This window comes from Mya arenaria, chromosome 15, assembly GCF_026914265.1.
Source record: "Mya arenaria isolate MELC-2E11 chromosome 15, ASM2691426v1".
Taxonomy (NCBI): domain Eukaryota; kingdom Metazoa; phylum Mollusca; class Bivalvia; order Myida; family Myidae; genus Mya; species Mya arenaria.
Window position 1 is genome coordinate 30563709 of NC_069136.1, and position 19681 is coordinate 30583389.

The 19681-nt window shown below is 36.8% G+C and overlaps 1 protein-coding gene across 4 annotated transcripts in view; it reads left to right on the forward strand.

The window, feature by feature from the left end:
* LOC128219825 (sodium/hydrogen exchanger 4-like) overlaps positions 1-19681 on the forward strand; it is a 61568-nt gene that overhangs the window by 31652 nt on the left and 10235 nt on the right. For all 4 annotated transcript variants that reach the window (XM_052927887.1, XM_052927890.1, XM_052927888.1 and 1 more), the window contains 15 exons: positions 469-510; positions 2033-2101; positions 2515-2596; positions 4367-4394; positions 4637-4746; positions 4994-5140; positions 5967-6160; positions 6547-6642; positions 7171-7292; positions 9576-9658; positions 9974-10102; positions 10477-10569; positions 10971-11036; positions 13032-13141; positions 16904-16966. In XM_052927887.1, the coding sequence (XP_052783847.1) occupies positions 469-510; positions 2033-2101; positions 2515-2596; positions 4367-4394; positions 4637-4746; positions 4994-5140; positions 5967-6160; positions 6547-6642; positions 7171-7292; positions 9576-9658; positions 9974-10102; positions 10477-10569; positions 10971-11036; positions 13032-13141; positions 16904-16966 (1434 nt within the window). The remainder of the gene's footprint in view (positions 1-468; positions 511-2032; positions 2102-2514; positions 2597-4366; positions 4395-4636; positions 4747-4993; positions 5141-5966; positions 6161-6546; positions 6643-7170; positions 7293-9575; positions 9659-9973; positions 10103-10476; positions 10570-10970; positions 11037-13031; positions 13142-16903; positions 16967-19681) is intronic.

The following is a 19681-nucleotide window of genomic DNA, read 5'->3' on the forward strand; positions in this document are numbered from 1 at the left end:
ACTCTTGACTCGAGTGTTGTACAGTGTTTGCCAGTGTAAGGACTCTTGACTCGAGTGTTGTACAGTGTTTGCCAGTGTAAGGACTCTTGACTCGAGTGTTGTACTGTGTTTGCCAGTGTAAGGACTCTTGACTCAAGTGTTGTACAGTGTTTGCCAGTGTAAGGACTCTTGACTCAAGTGTTGTACAGTGTTTGACAGTGTAAGGACTCTTGACTCAAGTGTTGTACAGTGTTTGCCAGTGTAAGGACTCTTGACTCAAGTGTTGTACAGTGTTTGCCAGTGTAAGGACTCTTGACTCAAGTTTATCTGTAGGTATACAATATATATAACAATGAGTTGCAATATACATGATTTTGAATGTAAATGACCTGTATGTTTATATCCAACTATAAAACCTTCATTTGCAGTTGGTCAAACAAATACTACAATGAAGGGGTAAAGTTATAACTTGTGTATATTTCCTTTCAGTGTTCTCATTTTATTGGGCATCCTGTTTGGAGCTATCTTGTAGTAAGTATACATCTTATACAATCAGTTATATTTAGACCCATAATTGGACCGTTGATTGTACGTCTGTCTGTCCGTACGTACGTACGTACGTCCCGAAGATTGTTTCCGATCTAATTCTTGAAAACCGTTTTTTCCAATCCTCACCAAACTTTAAACACATGTTTGTGACCATAATATCTTGATCAAGTTCGATAGTCATGGAAATCGCTTTAGTCATTTAGGAGTTACGGCCCTTTTTTGCCAAAAATACTTCAAAAATATATGTTTCCAATCTAATTCTTGAAAAGTATGTGTCCAATCCTCACCAAACTTTACATACATGATTGTGACCATAATATCTTGATCAAGTTCGATAGCCATGGAAATCGCTTTTGTCATTTAGGAGTTACGGCCCTTTATTTGCAAAAAAAGACTTGAAAAATATGTCCCGAAGATTGTTTCCGATCTAATTCTTGAAAACTGTTTGTCCAATCCTCACCAAACTTTAAACACATGTTTGTGACCATAATATCTTGATCAAGTTCGATAGTCATGGAAATCGCTTTAGTCATTTAGGAGTTACGGCCCTTTTTTGCCAAAAATACTTCAAAAATCATTATGGCTTATTTTCTGTGACAAAAAAACGAAGTGGGGGCATCCGTGTCCTATGGACACATTTCTAGTTTTTTATCAGGAGTATATTTAAAAAGTAACACAAATAACTCCCCCCAATCATTTAATGCAAAACCACTAATTGGCTGCCATTAAACGGGGCATGCATGTTTTACAAACATCTCTTGTTCATTTTTAAAAAACAACAACATTTACTGAATTATTTATTTTCTGATTATATTAAACCTATAATGCTGATTTGAACTCTTTAAAAAAGTGTCAGCTTCATGTCTCAGATATAGCGTAGATAATGAATAAGAGTCAGTGAATGCTGGTATATATCTGGGCTAGCAGTGAATGCTGGTATATATCTGGGCTAGCAATGAATGCTGGTATATATCTGAGCTAGCAGTGAATGCTGGTATATATCTGGGCTAGCAGTGAATGCTGGTATATGTCTGGGCTAGCAGTGAATGTTGGTATATATCTTGGCTAGCAGTGAATGCTGGTATACATCTGGGCTGCCAGTGAATGCTGGTATACATCTGGATTGCCAGAATGCTGGTATACATCTGGGCTGCCAGTGAATGCTGGTATACATCTGGGCTGCAAGTGAATGCTGGTATACATCTGGGCTAGCAGTGAATGCTGGTATATATCTGGGCTGCCAGTGAATGCTGGTATATATCTGGGCTAGCAGTGAATGCTGGTATACATCTGGGCTAGCAGTGAATGCTGGTATACATCTGGGGTGCCAGTGAATGCTGGTATACATCAAGATTGCCAGTGAATGTTGGTATACATCTGGGCTGCCAGTGAATGCTGGTATACATCTGGGCTGCCAGTGAACACTGGTATATATCTGGGCTGCCAGTGAATGCTGGTATATATCTGGGGTACCAGTGAATGTGTTTCCTGTCTGCTATTTCAGTGTAACCGGTGCTGCAGAAAATGTTGACTTCTTTACTCCGGATACTTTCTTTATCTACCTTCTACCACCGTAAGTATGATGACAGATGTGGTGGTTATGGTGATGATGATGATGATGATGATGATGATGATGATGATGATGATGATGATGATGATGATGATGATGATGATGATTTTATGATGATGATTATAAGTGCTGCTTCTCATGACGATGATCAAGATCATGGTGGTGGTGGTGGTGGTGGTGGTGGTGGTGGTGGTGGTGGTGGTGGTGGTGGTGGTGATAATGGTGATAAATTTTAAGATGATGAATATGATCATGGTGATGGTTGTGGCGATGGTTATGATGATGAGGATGGTGGTGGTGGTGATGATGATGATGATGATGATGATGATGGTAGTGTTGGTTTTGTTGTTGGTGGTGATGATGGTGGTGGTGATGGTGGAGCTAGCATAATGAGCTCAATTCTGCTTTGATTTTAGGATCATCCTTGAGGCAGCTTTCAGCCTCCATGACAGAGCCTTCTCCGACAATCTTGGCAGTATTATCATGTTTTCTGTTGTTGTAAGTATCTTTCCCAGGGTTTGGTAGTGACATTTGACATAAACTAAAGTGTCAGTGTACAAAAGTTTAATACTCAAGCTTAGAAATATACTGCTCTATTCACTGACATCTGGACAAAATAGTCGTGTTGTACTTCTAACAAAGAACTGAGTCGCTTTCCCCAAATTCTCAAAATATCTTCAGTGTAACATGCTTCAGACCCTTATTTCATTCAGCCAAATCGCTAGATCTAAATTTGAATTTAGCAAGGCAAAAATAGTACATCATGATCACCTGTTAAAAGATTGTTCAAGAAATTATGGTAAGGGGCCAGTTAAGCAGGCGTGCGTGAGTGTGTGTTGGCAATCTTGTTGGGAGCATATCTTAAAAGGTTTTAAGGTATTGACTTCAAACTTCATATACATATAGATCTCATTATTGAGAAGTGCAGTGCCCAGGAACCACTAATCTGGCTGGTTTATTTTTAGTTATTGCCCTTTGTTAATTTTCATACTTATTTTTTTGTCTGGTGCATAACTTGAAAACTCTTCAAAGCATTGACTTCATTTTGTAAGGCTAGTTAATATTGTTCTTAATTCAGCAGGGGATATGGCATTCTCTGACTGCTCTTGTAAACTTTACAACTGCGCTTAAGCGAGGGGTCTTTAGTTTAAACTTATTTAATTTTACAACGATTGTGAAACAAGCTATTGCAACTTATATTAATCACTCTCGTTGGCGCGATGTTGCGTGAGAGTGTGGTCTTGCGCGGGGTATTTCCTTAGTTTAGTTCGAAGTCTACATGGGGTTAGAGCAGATGTCCCTGTCGTAGGAATTCTTAAGTATACTGTTGCAAATGAACAATTTTCAAGCATTCTGGATGCTGAAACTTGGTCATGTTAAAAGTTATACAGAAAGCCTTTGATTTCTATTCCATTTGTTGTGTTTAATGCACTTGCCATTTCACGGAAGCTGAAATTCATTTGCACACCTGGGCTCACTGTAGTTTGTCTAGGTAGGACACTGCATAGGAGTTAGTTGATAGTGCTAGATAGTGAACCGCCTAACAACTCACCCGAGGCACCAATTTCTTGAAACTTTTAAGCTGAACAGGCTTAAGTAGCTTATTTCTCTTAACCAAAATACATACTTAAATTTTATTTTGATAAATGAAAAATGGTTAAAGATTGTTTATTGTGATTATCATTAACGTACTTCCTATTTAAAGTCTAAAATCTCTTTAAAAAAAGAGAAAATAAAATTAAAGAGAAACAAAAATAGTGAGATTAGCTAAATCCTGCTATAACAGACTTAAGAAGTTTTAAGACATTGGGGCCAGGTGTTAGGCTTCCTAGTTGAACCAAATCATAGCTGAATTCTGGGCTGATATGCTGTTTGACCTTTCCTGGTCTAGAAAACAGTGTCATACTTAACTTTCCTGTTCTCGTGTATTAAAATGAATAGAAACTTAATTTTGAACTGATATTTTCCTTAAAACTGATCTTAAAGAACTGCAAGAGGTATAGTAAATAAAAATCTAATGTTCATTTATATCATTTAAAGTCTTCACGATCATAACAATGTTAAGGTACATGTAATAGAAGGTTAAGGAAACCTGTTCATATTTTAAAAGAAAACCATTGATAAACTTTTGAACATCAACTTCATTTTATTTTATTTGCATGTATAGTTTGGCCTTTGTTTATTAACACATTAGTTACATGACGCATATTAATGAGGTTGCTGTGATATAGAGCATGTAGTGACCTTGCATGCTTTGTTTTGTTATAGGGGACGATTATCGCTTGCTTTGCCATAGGTAAGTATATTTATGACAGCTTTTGTAGTTAGGCTTACAATACACCTAGTTCGTGTGAATAATGGTATCAAATTACCTGGAGATAACTAGATCTCTCTTGCCGATTATTTGCCACAAGTTTTTCAGGAATTACTGCTCTGATGGAAATGGAAAAACTGTATGTTTAATTAAATTATTTCAAAACTTCACTAAGTGTGACTTAATTGACTTGCATGTTTATTGGCGCCTTCCCTTTTTAACAGGCCTTTCGCTGTATGGACTATCCCTGGCAGGGGCCATGTCGGACCCCGAGGCTAACCTCGTTCAGATCCTTGTGTTCACTGCACTCATTGTGGCCGTCGACCCTGTTGCTGTGAGTGAAACTGGAAAGTTTTTGTTGTCATCTTAAATTGCATATTGCATTTAGTCCGGTAGTGTATTTTTAATAACTGTAAAATTATTGACTGCAATAATTTCCTTCATAACTTATCAATGTTTTTTTTTCATATATTTTAAGTCCACTTTTTATTTGCCATGGAATTTATTGTTCGAACACACATTTCAAAAAGTCTAAAGTAAGTCCAAATAAAGTATATTTAAAGATTCCTTTTATAATAAAGGTGCTAGCAATATTCCAAGAAGTAGGGGTTAACCAGATGCTGTACTTCATGGTGTTTGGGGAGTCGCTACTGAACGATGGTGTCACAGTGGTGCTCTATAATGTGATGCAGACCTACAACCGGATGGATACCATAGAAGCAGACCAGGTAGTGAAATGATGTCCAATGATCCCATTACCTTCGTACAAACGGGGCAAAACTTACGTTAAACATGTACAATCTTTGTGTTGTCTTGTGAGTATTCTAGTATGTATACTACATTGCAATTTAGTATGGCGAATGATTTGTGCTTTACATGTAGTTGGATATTTACATATTACATGTATATTTCATTCAAATGGAAAATGATTAAAAGGAAGCATAAAATAAGTAGTCTCTTGTCATAATTATTATCACTGATTTATTTATGATAACTTAAGTTTATTTGGTATCATTTGGAATTAATCTGCATGTTCCTTTAAAAGTAAAAATAGTTACCGTATCATTGTTTTATACGCCCATTGATAGAACGGGAAGTATTTTACTTATACATGTGGCTGTCTTGCCTATGGTTAAGCAGCATCAAGTATGTTGTCCTAACAATGACTTTAAAAGAAATTGTCTAACTTTAGTAAAACTCGGATAGCTTGTCATATCACTTAAGTGACTCGAGAGTTATTGCCCTTTTATTATTAATATTCATAAAATTAATCTTGTTTGATCAATAACTTTCTAAGCCAATGTCAATTCATCATCAAATTTGATATTCTAAGGTAAAACTATAACGTCCCATTCTATGATTTGGACATTTTGTGATCCAAGACTAAACAAAAGTGATGTTAGGGTGCCAGATTTACTGTGATTTATATTTAAAAATTGAGGTTTAAAACTTACCATATCTTCTTGTGAGATTCAGATTTATTATGTGCGATTTGCATCAATTTTTCCTCATTATCAAACAAGTTAGTTATATGTTGATTTCTTCTTTCCTCAGATAGTACTGGGCATAGTGAAGTTCTTTGTTGTTGTGTTTGGAGGCCTGGCTATTGGCATTATACTCGGGATATTATCGGCTTTCATCACAAAGTATACTAACTTGGTCAAGGTGGCCGAACCAATCATCATATTTGCCTTTGCCTATGAGTCATACATTCTTGCGGAAATGTTCCATTTCTCTGGTATTGTAAGGTAAAGTATTGGCTTTATCTATATGCAGAAATAACTACCTTACTTTTTATGTCAGGGAATGATTGCAAATGGGAAAACTAAGCAGCATATGATACTTTGTATTAAAGTACTAAATGAAAGTTAAAATTGATGATTGTGTTCATATCATTTTATATTGCTATAAGTGAGGTGATACATGAAAGCTTACAATATCATGCATGTGTTCAATACCCAGCAAGAACCTAGTATACAATGGTGTTCATTGTAAGATGTGTTGGGGCTCTCTTGTTGAATACATGTTTTCTAGACCACTTTGGTTTGGCTAGATGTTATTTTGTTATTTGTATTAAATTAATGAATGTGAAAGACATGAAACATTCAAATATATTATTCCCTCTGCCCTACAGTATTATAGGATGTGGGCTAACACAGGTGCAGTATGCCTTCAAAAACATCACCAACAAGTCAAAACTGGCTGTCAAGTTCTTCGCCAAGGTCATCAGGTAGTTTTACTTGTTGATTTGAAACACCAGTTTCTCTATGTTAGCTTTGGTGCTCGCTAAAACCCATGTTAGCGTGACTCTAGAATGATGAATCTGGTCACATAAGTCACTCCTTGCTGAGGCCTGTCTGCCTACACCTATAAAGGTACATCCTGTCACATCCTCAGTGAGACTTAAAGAAAAATCCCTGTTTCCAAAAAACAAACATTTGCCACATCTGGCTTAAAAGTTGAAAGCCGCTATTGAGAATTAAATGAGTTGAAGCTTTTCTACAATTTGTTCAAATGAGTATCTGGCAGTTGCAGCTTGTGATGTGTATAAGTAAATTAAAAACATTACTTAACTTTATCAGGCTTTAAAAATGGTTGCCAAAATTAAAACTGTAATATAGTCCCTTGTAATGGTTTAACTTATATATTGGCACTTTCAGCAAGTTGACAAATGAGTATTCACCAAGACACTTAATCGGGTAACAGAATATTACGATCTATCATGTTTGGTTGTGTTTACATTGTTCAATGTTTTCAGTAACACCAGTGAGATAATCATTTTCCTGTTTCTGGGATTGAAGACAGTAACTACACACCATGTTTGGAATACAGGCTTTGTGCTCTGGACCTTATTGCTGTGTGTTGTGTATAGATTTATAAGTGAGTTGATATACCCATTTATTATATGTTTTCTAGTAGTGATTTATCAATGAAATAAAAAATATTTTTCACTATTCCAAACAATGTAAATATCAATTTGATATTTTTATTGTTTTGAAGTTTTAGCCAGATTTCACATCCCAATTGAAAGGTCAGCCTGCACAGGCTGGGACACAATTTCCAAAATGATGTTACAATCACATACTGTTAACCCTTTAGCACATAGACAAGTGGCCAGATTACACCTCCCAGTCAATAGCCAACTTACTGATAGGCAGTCCTTATCTGAATAGGTACTTTTAGGAGATTTGAAAATGAGCAAATGAATACAGCAGTATGACCTTAACCCTTTAGCGCATGTATACGAGATAGGCCGACATAGCTCATTACCAGATGTATACGCATTTGGCCGACCGTATCCATTACTGGATGTAAACGCATGGCCCGCATATTTCAAAAGGGTCATTTCATTATTTCAATTTTGCATCTTTCTTTTTGTAAACAATATCCCGGATGTTTATAAAATTAAAGTTTAACCTTTTGTGTATTGATTTTCCCTTGAAAATATCGTCTGCTAAATTGAGAAGGTGTTTATACTCCCAATCGCAGGTGTGATATCCCATTGTGACGTAATAAGACCTGTATGTCTGTAATGAATTCACATAAAAAAGATTTGGACACAATTATTTGGAGTAACATTGATTTTAAGGTCATGCTGCTGTATTCATTTTCTCATTTTCAAATATCCAGAAAAGTACCTATGCAGATAAGGACTGCTTATCAGTAAGATGGCTATTGACTGGGAGGTGTAATCTGGCCACTTGTCTATGTGCTAAAGGGTTAAAATCAATATTACTCCAAATAATTGTGGCCAAATCTTTTTGATGTGAATACATTTTTTAATGATAATTAAATTATCTAATAAATGGTGTCAATGATGAAATACTAAATTATTTTATTTAATCTGTGAATGCATTTCCGAGATGGAATTGTAACATTTCTTTGAAATGTCATAATTGCATTAAATCAAAGGGTAATAAAATGCTCTAAATTTGATTACCCCTATTATAAAAAAGACCCATCTGGATTAAAAAGCTGACATTGATGTTCTTGTGTATAATATACAGAATATGTTTTTCCGATATGAATAAAACGATATAGATCATCAAACGCTTGCACAAATGTGTTTACCTGACCTATTTTACGGCCAGAACCATGCTGGACATCTATCAGCTTCACAGAAAATTTACTCATCATTTTCTCAGCTACTAATTGTTTCTATTGTTTGTTAACAAAATATTCCCTTTAAATAAATACAATCTCTATTTTAATGGTAAACTAAACTGACGTAATATATTTAATGATTTACGCATCAATGAATTTGGGGGATTTTCCATACAGTACTCTGCTCGTGGTCTTATTACGTCACAATGGGATATCACACCTGCAATTGGGAGTATAAATACCTTCTAATTTTAGCAGACGATATTTTCAAGGGAAAATCAATACACAAAAGGTTAAACTTTACTTTTATAATCATCCGGGATATTGTTTACAAAAAGAAAGATGCACAATTGAAATATCAAAATGACCCTATTGAAATATGTGGGTGATGCGTTTACATCCAGTAATGGATACGGTCGGCCAGATGCGTATACATCTGCTAATGAGCTATGTCGGCCTATCTCGTATACATGCGCTAAAGGATTAAGCATGGTTTTCTAAAAAACTATATTTAACTGTCGTTTTCACCTTGTGATATACATTTAGGTCTTACATTTACCTAATTTGTCCTATATTTCTTTACATGGTTTTTCGTTAAAATACAATGTTATTGGAAAGAGGAAAAATGTACTATTAAAAAAAATCTTTTTTTTTTGTCACAATTTTCATTTTGCTTCAAAAAGACGCACCAAAAAATTATATATAAAAACTTCTTTATCTTTGAATATTCAAATAATGAAGAAGTAATTAAGAGAAACATTGGTTTTACAATATGATAAACACACAATGCATTGTAGTTGGACAGACACAAAGCACAAATTGCACAAAGTAAGCTTACTTCATTGTGGTCATGTTGGCATTTAGTTTTTGGTGTATATACGGTACTCAAAGTTTAGCTTGGTTCCAAAGGACATCTCGACTTCAATTTAAGAAAACACTCTGAATAACTTTATATTTCAATGCGCATTTAGGTGTTAAACTTTGAACAAAAACATTATGTGCACCTGAACTTGATTTTTTTTTCAGTGAAGTTAACATAACATTTACATTGATTTTCAGTAACATTTGGCATCTCGTGGTCCATCAACAGGTGTGACAGACACAGGGTCAGGAAGATCAAGCTGGATGAGATGTTCATGATTGTAAGTGCAGATTTTACTCTGTCCCCGGACCAGGATATCAAGTCATTTTACACATGGAAGATTGTTCCTGGTAGAAGTTTACATGTTTCCATGACCAATGATTAGATGTTAAGAGCTCCATGCAAATATGAAGAGTTTTGCATGAACTTAAATAAAAAACAGCAATACAGCTACAAAAAAAACAACAATTTTGTTATGATTTTTTTCTGGCTATGCGTATGTGTTACATTGGAAGTAATTTGTAGTAATTGGAGTGGAAGCAACAAAATTATCTCGCCCTCAACTAGTTATTATTGGGTATGTCTTTACTTACAGAGTTATGGAGGCCTACGTGGTGCTGTTTGTTTCTCCCTGGTGGCACTGCTGAGTGAGAAAGAATTCCCGATGAAAAACATGTTCATCACAACAACCCTTGTCATCATTTTCTTTACAGTGTTCATACAGGTATTATAAATTCAATGTTAACTGCATGTTTGTTGCTTTCTTTTTCTTTGAAATGAGAATCAGAATTTGTAAAATCAATTGCTTTAGGTTAGAATTTATTTATTATTTGATACTTGTGATGGTTGATGCTTGATAATGGCCGTCTGAAAGTACACAACATCTAGCTACATATGTGCGCATCTAGATGGTTTGATGCAGTTATTTGACCTGTCAGGATTGGAGGTCAGATGGTTGAGATGTTTAGAGGACAGGCAGGCTCTGGCTTTAGGACAATGTTAAGTCTAACTCGCACAAAGTACTTGCAAGACTTTAAGGTTCCAATGATTATTTCAATAACGTAGGCATGTTGTAGTTATACGTGTAATGTGTTGTAGGGTGGGACAATCAAGTGGCTGGTGAAGAAGATGCGGATCTCACTCAATGACAGCACTAAGGATATGATCATGTATCAGGAACTCAACCAACATGTAAGTATATAATATATAGCATTGTGAATGTTGGGCAGGGTATGTAACATACAACAGTGTTAGTATATTACATTTAATGGTCGTAGAGGGCAGATTGCTTGGGTTTGCTATGTTACATTTACAAGTGTGGATGGAGAGATAAGTTTGCTTGGATTGAACTGAAATTTAGTTATCTATGTTGTTCAAAGCGAAAAACCACATACATATTTTTTCTAAAAATTAATCGTAACCTTGTATAGTTTTAAAAACAGAACTTTACTATAAATTCTTAAAATAGTGCATTAAAATATAACCACCAAAAAGTTATACTTAAAGATTTATTACATTTTCAATGATGAAAAGAGCAAATTTTTATTTATTGCTATTGAATTTTGAGTTTTTATGAACATTGATCGTTTCAGATCACGGACCATCTAATGGCTGGTATAGAGGAGGTAGTTGGAACATCTGGCAAACACTACCTCAGAGTATGTGAAGGGTAATAACTTATGTATGGGAAAGCAAGGCAAACACTTCCTCAGAGTATGTGAAGGGTAATAACTTATGTATGGGAAAGCAAGGCAAACACTACCTCAGGGTATGTGAAGGGTAATTACTTATGTATGGGAAAGCAAGGCAAACACTACCTCAGGGTATGTGAAGGGTAATAACTTAAGTATGGGAAAGCAAGGCAAGCACTACCTCAGGGTATGTGAAGGGTAATAACTTATGTATGGGAAAGCAAGGCAAACACTACCTCAGGGTATGTGAAGGGTAATTACTTATGTATGGGAAAGCAAGGCAAACACTACCTCAGGGTATGTGAAGGGTAATTACTTATGTATGGGAAAGCAAGGCAAACACTACCTCAGGGTATGTGAAGGGTAATAACTTATGTATGGGAAAGCAAGGCAAGCACTACTCCAGGGTATGTGAAGGGTAATAACTTATGTATGGGAAAGCAAGGCAAACACTACCTCAGAGTATGTGAAGGGTAATTACTTATGTATGGGAAAGCAAGGCAAACACTACCTCAGAGTATGTGAAGGGTAATTACTTATGTATGGGAAAGCAAGGCAAACACTACCTCAGGGTATGTGAAGGGTAATAACTTATGTATGGGAAAGCAAGGCAAGCACTACCTCAGGGTATGTGAAGGGTAATTACTTATGTATGGGAAAGCCAGGCAAGCACTACCTCAGAGTATGTGAATGGTTATAACTTATGTATGGGAAAGCAAGGCAAGCACTACCTCAAGAGTATATAATTGGAATGGCCAACATATGGAAAAAGTCAGGCTAACCTCAGCATTTGATGTGTAATAATTGATTTACATGGGCATAAACTTATATATATGGAACAGTCAGGCAAGTATTATTTCAATGTATGTGATGGGTTATTACTTATATGAATGGGAAAGTCATGCATGCCACTACCTCAAGGTATGTGATTGTATATATCTTATGTGTATGGGAAAGTCAGGTAATCACCTCCTCAAGTTATGTGATAGGTTATAACTTATATGTACTGAAAAGACAGGCACATGTACCTCAAAGCATGTCTTATGTTAAAACTTACGTGTACTGAAAAGTCAGGCAAGTATACATACATGAAAGTCAGGCAAACACTTCCTCAGGAGGTTTTTAACGGGTATTAACTCATGACTTTTTTTAAGGCAAGCCCTTCGTTATATTGTAAAAATTATTGAGTTTGGTGAAAACATCTGTCTGTTTTACTCCTCTTGCACCATTTAGAGAATTTCACAAATGATCAAGCATCATGTGCTGTGTACAGCTAAACCACAACTATGACCTTTGTTTATTCTCTATTAGCTATAATGAAAATATTTTTGTGCCAAATCCTCATTCACAATTTCCAATGCACCGACTCTGGTTCTAACATTCATCGGATAGATAATTAACCCTTAAGCTGCTGATGGCGATTTTAAAGGCTTTGCAAACAGCTTGGAACCAGACCAGACGCTGAGTAACTCGGCGCCTGGTCAGGTTCCAAGCTGTTTGACACTCAGTCAATATATCCCCAAAGTTTTAAGTAAATTGAAAGAAATTTGGAATAAACGAGACAACATTTTTGAGCAGACGACAATTTACCCAGCATGCAAAGGGTTAAGTGAGTAGCCATGTCATGTGGACACATTTCTAGTTCTTGAATTAAAAACAAAAACTTGGTTTTCATTAGCAGTAAGTCTGTATGAGTGTTAACAAGTCATTTTGATCTAGTGAGTTTCTAATGAAAAAAGGTTGCACATCAATGATACACCATGCTTTGGTGCTATTGTTTTTTTTGCATCAACATTGATGTTTGTGCATTTTTAAACCATAGTCATAACTAAAATACTATCAGTATATTAAAATGAAACTTGGAAGACATGTTGCCTTGTTAAGTTTATATGTATATTTAAAAGAAAGATGTCAACTGTTTTAATTTTTTACTTGTCAAGGAAAATTATGGTTTGATTTCAGGAGAAATTTGACAACCTGGACAACAAATTTTTCCGCCCGTTGCTGCTACGTGATGCGAACGAGTGTGATGTGGAAGAACTCAACAAATACTATGAGAAACTCATGATGAAGTAGGTCACCCTGTGTGATACATACATAAAAGAAAACCTCATATATTGGTCTATGTGTTATACAAACACAATAGTAAACCTCATATACTGGTCTGTGTTATACATACACAATAGTAAACCTCATACTGGTTTCTGTTTTAACATTTAACATAGTAAACTTCAAATACTGGTCTTTGCACTATACATACACAATAGTAAACCTCATATATTGGTATCTGTGTTATACATTATGGTAAACTTCAAATACTGGTCTGTGTGCTATACATACACAATAGTTAGCCTCATATACTGGTCTGTGTGCTATACATACACAATAGTAAACCTCATATGCTTGTCTGTGTGCTGTACATACACAATAGTAAACCTCATATGCTGGTCTGTGTGCTATGCACACTCAATAGTTAACCTAATATGCTGGTCTGTGTGCTATGCACATTCAATAGTTAACCTCATATACTGGTTTGTGTGCTATACATACACAATAGTAAACCTCATATGCTTGTCTGTGTGCTGTACATACACAATAGTAAACATCATATGCTGGTCTGTGTGCTATGCACACTCAATAGTTAACCTAATATGCTGGTCTGTGTGCTGTACATACACAATAGTAAACCTCATATGCTGGTCTGTGTGCTATGCACACTCAATAGTTAACCTAATATGCTGGTCTGTGTGCTATGCACACTCAATAGTTAACCTCATATACTGGTTTGTGTGCTATACATACACACTAGTAAACCTCATATGCTGGTCTGTGTGCTATACATACACAATAGTTAACCTCATATACTGGTCTGTGTGCTATACATACACACTAGTTAACCTCATATAGTAAACCTCATATACTGGTCTGTGTGCTATACATACACACTAGTTAACCTCATATACTGGTATGTGTGCTATACATACACACTAGTTAACCTCATACTGGTCTGTGTGCTATACATACACACTAGTTAACCTCATACTGGTCTGTGTGCTATTCATACACAATAGTTAACCTCATATACTGGTCTGTGTGCTATGCACACTCAATAGTTAACCTCATATGCTGGTCTGTGTGCTATACATACACACTAGTAAACCTCATATGCTGGTCTGTGTGCTATGCACACTCAATAGTTAACCTCATATGCTGGTCTGTGTGCTGTACATACACAATAGTAAACCTCATATGCTGGTCTGTGTGCTATGCACACTCAATAGTTAACCTAATATGCTGGTCTGTGTGCTGTACATACACAATAGTAAACCTCATATGCTGGTCTGTGTGCTATGCACACTCAATAGTTAACCTAATATGCTGGTCTGTGTGCTATGCACACTCAATAGTTAACCTCATATACTGGTTTGTGTGCTATACATACACACTAGTTAACCTCGTATGCTGGTCTGTGTGCTATACATACACAATAGTTAACCTCATATGCTGGTTTGTGTGCTATACATACACACTAGTTAACCTCATATACTGGTCTATGTGCTGTACATACACACTAGTTAACCTCATATACTGGTCTGTGTGCTGTACATACACACTAGTTAACCTCATACTGGTCTGTGTGCTATACATACACACTAGTTAACCTCATACTGGTCTGTGTGCTATGCACACTCAATAGTTAACCTCATACTGGTCTGTGTGCTATACATACACACTAGTTAACCTCATATACTGGTCTGTGTGCTATACATACACACTAGTTAACCTCATACTGGTCTGTGTGCTATACATACACAATAGTTAACCTCATATACTGGTCTGTGTGCTATGCACACTCAATAGTTAACCTCATATGCTGGTCTGTGTGCTATACATACACACTAGTTAACCTCATATGCTGGTCTGTGTGCTATGCACACTCAATAGTTAACCTCATATGCTGGTCTGTGTGCTGTACATACACAATAGTTAATCTCATATACTGGTCTGTGTGCTATACATACACAATAGTTAACCTCATATGCTGGTCTGTGTGCTGTACATACACAATAGTTAATCTCATATACTGGTCTGTGTGCTATACATACACAATAGTTAACCTCATATGCTGGTCTGTGTGCTATACATACACACTAGTTAATCTCATATACTGGTGTGTGTGCTATACATACACACTAGTTTATCTCATATACTGGTCTGTGTGCTATACATACACAATAGTTAACCTCATATGCTGGTCTGTGTGCTATACATACACAATAGTTAATCTCATATACTGGTCTGTGTGCTATACATACACACTAGTTAACCTCATATACTGGTCTGTGTGCTATACATACACACTAGTTAATCTCATATACTGGTCTGTGTGCTATACATACACACTAGTTAACCTCATATGCTGGTCTGTGTGCTATACATACACACTAGTTAACCTCATATGCTGGTCTGTGTGCTATACATACACACTAGTTAACCTCATATGCTGGTCTGTGTGCTATACATACACACTAGTTAACCTCATATGCTGGTCTGTGTGCTATACATACACAATAGTTAACCTCATATACTGGTCTGTGTGCTATACATACACACTAGTTAATCTCATATACTGGTCTGTGTGCTATACATACACAATAGTTAACCTCATACTGGTCTGTGTGCTATACATACACAATAGTTAATCTCATATACTGGTCTATGTGCTGTACATACACACTAGTTAATCTCATATGCTGGTCTGTGTGCTATACATACACAATAGTTAATCTCATATACTGGTCTGTGTGCTGTACCTATTGATGTTTTATTTGATACATATGTTTACCACTATAAAATAAAGGTAAAGTTTGACTTGCCTTACAAACCACTTTTGGCCGTAAGCCCTTTTTCAACTTAAAAGTTGCCAAAAATACTATGTCCGTACTATTACCCTTGAAAAGGTTTACAAATGGAACTCATATTTGATACACATGTTTAACACCATTACTTTCATGTCAAAATTGGTATTGGGTACAAACCACTAATTTTATATTTATTGGAGTTATGGCCATTTTTGATTTTAAAACTATAAAACCATAACTAAAAATATGGTAAAGATGTTTAGCACCATAAAATACAAGTCAAATTTTAATTTGTTTTTTAACTGCAAATATTTTACAGAATTATGGGCCCTTCTCAATGAATTTGGTGTATGGACAAAAACTTGTGACAGGTACATTTCGATTAAACAGGTTTTTAGTACACATGTTTAAAACTTATATAAAATACAGGTCAATTTCAAACTTTTTACCAATCCAGCAATTTCTTCTAGTATGCTAGAATAAATACATACAAGACAGCATATTACACTATTGTCAGTAAGTGCAGTTTGTCTGATGCCATGGCAACTGATAAGCCCCACCTATAATGGTTGCTAATGGGTCAGTTTGGTATCGATCGGCGGGTTTGATTTGCAGGCCGTGTCTAGTCAAGCTTTTTGTTTTTGGTTAAGTATAATTGCCATATATACAAAGATTGACCTCTTTTAGATTGTGCAGATCCAGACATTTATATACATACAGTTTTACATTTCTTCCAAAGAGATATTATTAATGTTAAGATATTTTTTTCCAATTTTTTTCTTGCCTTGCCTTCTCTAGCTGCTCTCAGTCCAATAAGAAAAATGAAATGTGTTATTAATTGGTATAAGTAAAAATGAAATTGTCATTTATAATGACAGAAGTTTCTGATTTTGTTTGTAAAACACCAAAATATTATGTATTTGGTACTTAGAAATAAAAGCGTGGTCTTCATGAAGAACTGTCTCATTTTAGAGAACACTACAAGAACTTGAGGATCTGTGGAGCCCAGAATCTGCCCAGGGTTGCTTCTTCTATGTAAGTTCATGGAAATGATTCATTACCTGAAGATCAGTGGGGCCCAGAATCTACCCAGGGTTGCTTCTTCTATGTAAGTACATGGAAATGATTCATTGCCTGAAGATCAGTGGGGCCCAGAATCTACCAAGGGTTGCTTCTTCTATGTAAGTACATGGAAATGATTCATTACCTGAAGATCTGTGGAGCCCAGAATCTACCCAGGGTCGCTTCTTCTATGTAAGTAGATGGAAATGATTCATTACCTGAAGATCTGTGGAGCCCAGAATCTGCCCAGGGTCGCTTCTTCTATGTAAGTACATGGTAATGATTGATTACCTGAAGATCTGTGGAGCCCAGAATCTACCCAAGGTTGCTTCTTCTATGTAAGTTCATGGAAATGATTCATTACCTGAAGATATGTGGAGCCCAGAATCTACCTAGGGTCGCTTCTTCTATGTAAGTACATGGTAATGATTCATTACCTGAAGATCAGTGGGGCCCAGAATCTACCCAGGGTCACTTCTTCTATGTAAGTACATGGTAATGATTTATTATCTGAAGATATGTGGAGCCCAGAATCTACCCAGGGTCGCTTCTTCTATGTAAGTACATGGTAATGATTCATTACCTGAAGATCTGGGGGGCACAGAATTTGCCCAGGTCGCTTCTTCTATGTAAGTACATGGAAATGATTCATTACCTGAAGATCTGTGGAGCCAAGAATCTGCCCAGGGTTGCTTCTTCTATGTAAGTACATGGTAATGATTGATTACCTGAAGATATGTGGAGCCCAGAATCTACCTAGGGTTGCTTCTTCTATGTAAGTACATGGAAATGATTCATTACCTGAAGATCTGTGGGGCCCAGAATCTACTTAGGGTCGCTTCTTCTATGTAAGTACATGGTAATAATTCATTACCTGAAGATCTGTGGAGCCCAGAATCTGCCCAGGGTCGCTTCTTCTATGTAAGTACATGGTAATGATTCATTACCTGAAGATCTGTGGAGCCCAGAATCTACCCAGGGTCGCTTCTTCTATGTAAGTACATGGTAATGATTCATTACCTAAAGATCTGTGGAGCCCAGAATCTGCCCAGGGTCGCTTCTTCTATGTAAGTACATGGTAATGATTCATTACCTGAAGATCAGTGGGGCCCAGAATCTACCCAGGGTCGCTTCTTCTATGTAAGTACATGGAAATGATTCATTACCTGAAGATCAGTGGGGCCCAGAATCTGCCCAGGGTAGCTTCTTCTATGTAAGTACATGGTAATGATTCATTACCTGAAGATCTGTGGAGCCCAGAATCTGCCCAGGGTCGCTTCTTCTATGTAAGTACATGGAAATGATTCATTACCTGAAGATCTGTGGAGCCCAGAATCTACCCAGGGTCGCTTCTTCTATGTAAGTACATGGAAATGATTCATTACCTGAAGATCTGTGGAGCCCAGAATCTACCCAGGGTCGCTTCTTCTATGTAAGTACATGGTAATGATTCATTACCTAAAGATCAGTGGGGCCCAGAATCTGCCCAGGGTTGCTTCTTCTATGTAAGTACATGGTAATGATTCATTACCTGAAGATATGTGGAGCCCAGAATCTGCCCAGAGTTGCTTCTTCTATGTAAGTACATGGTAATGATTCATTACCTGAAGATCTGTGGAGCCCAGAATCAGCCCAGGGTCGCTTCTTCTATGTAAGTACATGGTAATGATTCATTACCTAAAGATCAGTGGGGCCCAGAATCTGCCCAGGGTCGCTTCTTTTTTGTAAGTACATGGAAATGATTCATTACCTAAAGATCTGTGGAGCCCAGAATCTGCCCAGGGTTGCTTCTTCTATGTAAGTACATGGTAATGATTCATTACCTAAAGATCTGTGGAGCCCAGAATCTACCCAGGGTCGCTTCTTCTTTGTAAGTACATGGTAATGATTCATTACCTAGAGATCTGTGGAGCCCAGAATCTACCCAGGGTCGCTTCTTCTATGTAAGTACATGGTAATGATTCATTACCTGAAGATCTGTGGAGCCCAGAATCTGCCCAGGGTCGCTTCTTCTATGTAAGTACATGGTAATGATTCATTACCTAAAGATCTGTGGAGCCCAGAATCTGCCCAGGGTCGCTTCTTCTATGTAAGTACATGGTAATGATTCATTACCTAAAGATCTGTGGATCCCAGAATCTACCCAGGGTTGCTTCTTCTATGTAAGTACATGGAAATGATTCATTACCTGAAGATCTGTGGAGCCCAGAATCTACCCAGGGTTGCTTCTTTTATGTAAGTACATGGTAATGATTCATTACCTGAAGATCTGTGGGGCCCAGAATCTACCCAGGGTTGCTTCTTCTATGTAAGTACATGGTAATGATTCATTACCTAAAGATCAGTGGGACCCAGAATCTACCCAGGGTCTCTTCTTCTATGTAAGTACATGGAAATGATTCATTACCTGAAGATCTGTGGGGCCCAGAATCTACCCAGGGTTGCTTCTTCTATGTAAGTACATGGAAATGATTCATTACCTGAAGATATGTGGAGCCCAGAATCTGCCCAGGTCGCTTCTTCTATGTAAGTACATGGTAATGATTCATTACCTGAAGATATGTGGAGCCCAGAATCTGCCCAGGTCGCTTCTTCTATGTAAGTACATAGTAATGATTTATTACCTAAAGATATGTGGAGCCCAGAATCTGCCCAGGTCGCTTCTTCTATGTAAGTACATGGTAATGA